The sequence below is a fragment of the Lactuca serriola genome, chromosome 5 (genome assembly GCF_051521515.1).
Source record: "Lactuca serriola cultivar US96UC23 chromosome 5, Lser_US96UC23_V15, whole genome shotgun sequence".
NCBI lineage: Eukaryota > Viridiplantae > Streptophyta > Magnoliopsida > Asterales > Asteraceae > Lactuca > Lactuca serriola.
This window is the reverse complement of record NC_136412.1, coordinates 283,824,675-283,831,042: the sequence shown is the minus strand read 5'-3', so window position 1 is coordinate 283,831,042 and position 6,368 is coordinate 283,824,675. Positions and strand designations below refer to the sequence as shown.

At 37.9% G+C, this 6,368-nt stretch overlaps 1 protein-coding gene across 1 annotated transcript; it reads left to right on the top strand.

Annotated features, from left to right (window-relative positions):
* The first annotated feature begins 532 nt into the window (after positions 1-532).
* LOC145054507 (phospholipid:diacylglycerol acyltransferase 1-like) lies at positions 533-4,512 on the top strand. Its single transcript, XM_079002718.1, has 6 exons — positions 533-1,100; positions 1,436-1,658; positions 1,744-2,027; positions 2,105-2,420; positions 2,546-2,805; positions 3,855-4,512. The coding sequence occupies exons 1-6, from the start codon at positions 676-678 to the stop codon at positions 4,336-4,338; spliced, it is 1,992 nt and encodes a 663-aa protein (XP_078858844.1). The 5' UTR covers positions 533-675; the 3' UTR covers positions 4,339-4,512.
* The last annotated feature ends 1,856 nt before the right edge of the window (positions 4,513-6,368 follow it).

The window sequence follows — 6,368 nt, the reverse complement described above, 5'->3', positions numbered from 1 at the left end:
AACGTGGACAAACTATTTATCTTAAAGATTGAGTTGGGTTGGAAATATCAATCAATTTAAATAAACAGTTGGGGTTGAATTGAAATATTTAACCCAATTAATAAATATGTTAAACCCAAACCTAACCTAAATCGACCAATTATCAGCTCTAATTGTTATAATAAATTATCAACGATATGATCTCGACTTAAATCAATATTAGAAAATTTCAACCATATTATTCGTTAATATTTAAGATCGATTTCAATAGATTGTTTTATCAAACATAAAATTTACAATATGATCAAATCATCTTTCTTTATAGTCCTATTTTAAACAGAAATCTATTTATATAATACGATCATTAAATGAATGCTTTTTTAGGATATATCATCTTCCACACATTTCGAAATATTAATAAGGAAAAAAGTGTTTAACTTTTGAAATCCGGGCATATAATTCTTTTTTTAGGATAAATCATTTAATTAATTCCCACGCTGGACCCACGACAGCGCCGGTTCACGCGACTACCCAATCCTATTAAGCTTCCACACATTTCCTCAACCATGTCTCCGCCGCTATCACCGCTCTCTGCGACCATCGGACCACCAAACCACGGTGGCCTACACCAACACTTTCAACTCCGTTGTTCATGATTTGTTGTCTATTTGCTGATTTATATAAGTTGAAGCAATAATGGCGGTGACTCGGAGAAGGAAGCAACCAGAAGACGAAGTACAGCAGCATCCGGATACGAAGCCAGACGAAGACGATGATAAGGAAGAAAAAGCATTAAAAAAGTCAAAGAGCAAGAACTATTCGTGCCTCGATAACTGTTGTTGGTTTGTAGGATGCGTATGCACGGCGTGGTGGCTGTTGTTGTTTCTATACAATGCGATGCCTGCCTCTTTCCCGCAGTTTGTGACGGAGGCAATCACCGGACCTATGCCGGATCCTCCTGGTGTTAAATGTTTGAAAGAAGGTTTGAAGGTGAAGCATCCGGTGGTGTTTGTGCCGGGGATTGTAACCGGTGGACTTGAGCTATGGGAGGGGCATCAGTGTATGGATGGTTTGTTCCGAAAGAGGCTTTGGGGTGGGACGTTTGGCGAAGTCTATAAGAGGTATTACCTACCTCACCATCGTTTTTTGTTTCTTCTTCAATGATTTGATTGATTGCTGAAGATCTAATTTCTTCAACGTACGAAATTACCCAAAAAAAGGAATACAGAGTAAGATTTGACTTCTGATCTATGAATATTCGACACTTTTGGGCTTTTGGGTTTCAATTGCTTGCAAGACGTATACGCTATCATCATCATCTACATGTTATCTGGCAAATTCTGGCATATTTTACACTGTTGGAAATTGAAATTAAACTTGAAATCAACCCTAATCGATCGAATAGGAATAATCTTTGTTTTCATATGAATGGGTTCTTGTAATGCTTATCCTGCAGACCTTCATGCTGGGTGCAACATATGTCGCTAGACAACAAAACAGGGATGGATCCACCGGGTATACGGGTCAGACCCGTGAGTGGACTTGTAGCTGCTGACTACTTTGCTCCAGGATATTTTGTATGGGCTGTTTTGATAGCTAACTTAGCTCGTGTTGGGTATGAAGAGAAGAATATGTACATGGCTGCATATGACTGGAGGCTCTCATTTCAAAATACAGAGGTATAGATTAGATTTCCTTCATGTGTAATTCCTGTTACTTTGTCATTATCGTATAAATTAAAACATGGAGTTTTATGATGTTCAGGTAAGAGACCAATCTTTGAGCAGGATAAAGAGCAATATAGAACTGATGGTTGCTACAAATGGTGGCAATAAAGCGGTTGTGATTCCACATTCAATGGGTGTCATTTACTTTTTGCATTTCATGAAATGGGTGGAAGCACCAGCTCCGATGGGTGGTGGTGGTGGACCAGATTGGTGTGCTAAACACATAAAGGCGGTGATAAACATTGGTGGACCTTTCTTAGGTGTCCCAAAAGCTGTAGCCGGCCTTTTTTCTGCTGAAGCCAAAGATATTGCGTCTGCCAGGTTTATATAATTTTTTTTTGACATTATATCTGACAAAAAAACTATCAAGATTTACAAGATACAACATTGATGTGTAGGGCACTAGCACCCGGTGTGTTGGACTCGGATTTATTTCAGATTCAAACGTTGCAACATTTGATGAGAATGAGTCGCACGTGGGATTCAACCATGTCCATGATACCGAAAGGCGGGGACACGATTTGGGGTGGCCTTGATTGGTCACCTGAAGAAGGTTATTGTCCGAGTAAGAGAAAGAACGGGAAGAATGTCACCGAAAACGAGTCAACAAGTCAAGAATGTGAAGCAACACACGCAAATTATGGAAGGATGGTGTCATTTGGTAGAGATGTAGCAGAGGCACAATCATCTGAGATTGAAAGGATAGAATTTAGGGTAAGGCTATTGATATTTTTCCCAACTATCTACTGCCGGATGATCTATATTCTTCATCCGGCAGTTGACATGTTATTATGATCACCAAATCATACACATGTACTGAGGTAATTTTTGATGTTTAGGGTGCGGTGAAAGGAAACAGTGTGGCAAATCATACTTGTCGGGATGTGTGGACTGAATACCATGACATGGGATTTGGTGGTATTAAGGCTGTTGCTGAGTACAAAGTGTATACAGCTGGCGAGATTGTGGATATGTTGGAATTTGTTGCCCCAAAAATGATGGAAAGAGGGAGTGCTCATTTTTCTTTTGGTATTGCTGAGGATTTAGATGACCCCAAATATGAACATTACAAATACTGGTCAAACCCGTTGGAGACCAAGTAAGATTCTTGTAGCTTCCTTTTGTTATCTTATGATCTTTGACATTCGGTTCTTGTCCGATGTGAATGTGGCCAAGCACTCTTTTCTTTCCAAAATAAATGTTTTTCTCCTTTTTTTTTGGAAATATTTTGATTCAAAATTACAATTTGTGGTCGTAAGAGGTGTCAAATTGGGTTAATTGGGTAGCAGTACCATCTAAAAACAATAATTTTCATTGCTGTTGATGTTTTCTAAATTAAATGCTTTTCTCCTTTTCTTTGCATCACAACATTGTACTTTGAAAAGTCTACCCAGTTATAGCAATACCATGGAATAACAATAATTTTTGTTGCTATAATTGGGTAGATTATCCAAACTATAATGAAAAAAAAAAACTTGAAAGTACGATGCTATAATTGGGTAGAATTTTCAGTAAGAATTTTTTCAAAGTTGTAATGCAAATAAATCAAAGTTTATAGTTATTTCTTGCATTTAGCTCTTTTTAATACGGGTCAAATTGGTCCAACTGCCAACACATTTTGTTCATTTTTTTCTAACTAAAATATAATTAGAACATTACATAATTGCAAAAAAAAATATTAAATATAATCATCAAATCCTTTTTAAGCGGTTTAGGATGTTATGTAACATTTAAATTTACTTCGGCCGACTTTTCACCCACATCTTCTTTTCTAGCTAAACTTTTTCCTTTTGCCTATTTGACTCACTAAAGATAAAATATAACCCAAATCGACCCGTTTATAACATTGAGGTGTCAATTTTTTATAACTAGTTTAAACATCAATATAATTAAAATTTATATTATTAACATAATCATATCATTTATTTAAGCGGTTTAGGATGCATACACTTAAATCCACTTTGTCTGACCTCCCACCTCTTTTGTTTTTAGTTTAACTTTTTTGTTTTACCTATTTGACCTGTTAAACCATAAAATATAACCGAAATTGACCCATTTTTATTTTAAACGGATCTAAACTGATACCTTGTATTGCCATTATTTTAAGAATTAGCACTTTAAATTGCATAATTCTTTTGATGTTTTCAGGTTACCAAATGCTCCCGACATGGAGATCTATTCGATGTACGGAGTCGGAATCCCAACCGAAAGAGCATATATTTACAAACTCACTCCTGCAGCGGAATGCTACATTCCATTCCGGATTGACGCATCAGCAAAGGATAAAAACGAGGACTGCTGTTTAAAAGACGGAGTTTATACAGTTGATGGGGATGAAACAGTTCCCGCATTAAGTGCAGGATTCATGTGTGCAAAAGGGTGGCGTGGGAAAACCCGATTCAATCCTTCTGGAATCAAGACACACATTAGGGAATACGATCACAACCCTCCATCTAACTTTCTCGAGGGTCGGGGCACACTGAGTGGGGCCCACGTGGATATCATGGGGAACTTTCAATTGATTGAAGATGTTATAAGGGTTGCGGCGGGGGCCACAGGTGAAGAATTGGGAGGCGATCAGGTGTATACGGGAATATTTGACTGGTCCGAGAAAATCAACTTGAAGTTGTGAAACATTTAAACATTTGCCTATACGAACAATTTATTTATATTAAATTTACAAGGAATGTGTAATGTGAGGGTTTAGATTGTCCCCATGTATATTAGTAAACTAGAAATTTGTATTTTGGGTGTATTATTTTGTGACATGTTTCCATAAACAGCCATAAATTTGTTTTTTTTGATATCCCTGATTTGGTGTTGCATGGTGCACGCAGTTGGTTTCTAGGTGTTATTACTTTAAAAATAGTCAACCGTTTGAGTTTTAGTAGTGGCAGTTCTGGAGTTTCAAACAAGGGGCCATATACATTTGGCCTAATAGTATAGCATGTTAACCCGCCTCCTGTTTCGTGTATCGTAACCCGCCTGTTGTTTCGTGTATCGTCTGCTATTTGATAGTTATTTTATTGGGCTCGCTTGATGTTTTGTATAACGGGGTGTTGTTTCGCAACCAATCAACCCATAATATGTGAAGTTCAAAAAAACCTTTTTAGGTAATTTTCGGGTATTTAAAGTGTAAAGTCCCGAAAATCGATCTACCAACGATCAAAGACAATAACAGGTGCAAACACGAATTAATAAACCAATAAAGAACAAAATACCAAGCTTGCATACGCTTTAATACTGGAAAACGTCTGATACAACTTGGAAGTATACGATAGCATCAACAACTCATAAAGACCGACACAACTCGCTATTTAAAGACTTGACTAGGAACCGTAAGGTGTTTACGGCCGTAAAGAGTTTACGGCCGTAAACCCACTTTGCTCATAAACACCGTAAACTCAAAACAAAACACGAATAATTACATTTCTACTGCTATCTATGACTATGCCTAGACCAAACCATTTTACAGGGTCTTTCAATCTCCCCCTTGGTTTGGACTAGCTTGGCCCCATTCCTTTCTTCACCAGCATGACATCCGATTGACCCATAGCACCATTCCACATCCTTTTGCTCAAAATCTCAGCAACCATCCTGGTATACGCCTTGGCTCCTTGTTCATAGATATCTTCAACCACTTTGATTTGAAAGTTGCTCAGATAATGAATATCCCACTTCCTGAACTGCAGAAGGTCTCTTCGATCATACAACCGTATGCACCCATTCTTGAGCTTAATGACCGCACCACAAGTATTTTCATCATAAACCCAACACTCCATAGAACCGAGAGATCCGTCTTTATAACCTTGAACAATGGGAAATTGTTTAACTTGAGTCGTGGGTGGCCACATAACCAACTGTAGTGGTTTATCAGAAGAAGCTTCAAACACATCTGAATGTTCCAGAATGATTGACTCAGCAGTTGGCATTGTAGGAAATCCCTTCTTTACTTGCTCATCTAGAAAGAATTTGAACTGCGAAACCTGAGAATTATTTAATAGATTGATAAACGGAGCTTGTGATAACTCCGTAAGATCAACCCTTGTCAATGAACTAAAGGCACGAATATCCTTATACAACTCTGAATTACCACTCTTGCGAATAATAATCCAAAGTCGAAGAGGATCGTGAAATCCCCAAGCAGCTACACCCGACCGATCTCCAAAAGTATCTCTGAATCGAACAACTTCAAGATCAGTGACAGTGATCAAAGATTCCCCTTTAGAATTGCTCTGAGTAACATTTCGCTTGAACAATAACTGCCCCCTTTCAGTATCATCTTCCTGATTTTTCCGAATGATCTCTTGAATATGAGAAGCCATAGGAAGAACAACTCCAATACGCTCAGCAGAACCAGAAGACTGACTAGCTGGCACATCTACTGGATACGCTTGTACATGTAAATTTATTCTTTGTTCTTCTACGCTTGTTTTATACTTTTCACCAAAATCATCCTCCAGTTTCTTTTTCAGTTCGAAGTAGCTTGAAGTCAGTAGATTGAAATGTTCTTGAAGATCAGAAATCTGCTTATCTTTTACTTTTCTATCCCTCTTAACTTCTGCAAGTTGTCCGCCAAGATAAGTTCTATCCGACTGAAGTTTAGACACTTGAGTACGTAGCTCAATGTTCTGAGCACGAAGTTCAGCTACCTGAATGTCA

Bases quoted from the DNA above. Each gene is read 5' to 3' on its own strand.
- LOC145054507 (XM_079002718.1), top strand. From the start codon at position 676: ATGGCGGTGACTCGGAGAAGGAAGCAACCAGAAGACGAAGTACAGCAG. The intron at 2,421-2,545 runs GTAAGGCTATTG...TTTGATGTTTAG, and splicing joins TTGAAAGGATAGAATTTAGG to GGTGCGGTGAAAGGAAACAG. The intron at 2,806-3,854 runs GTAAGATTCTTG...TGATGTTTTCAG, and splicing joins TCAAACCCGTTGGAGACCAA to GTTACCAAATGCTCCCGACA.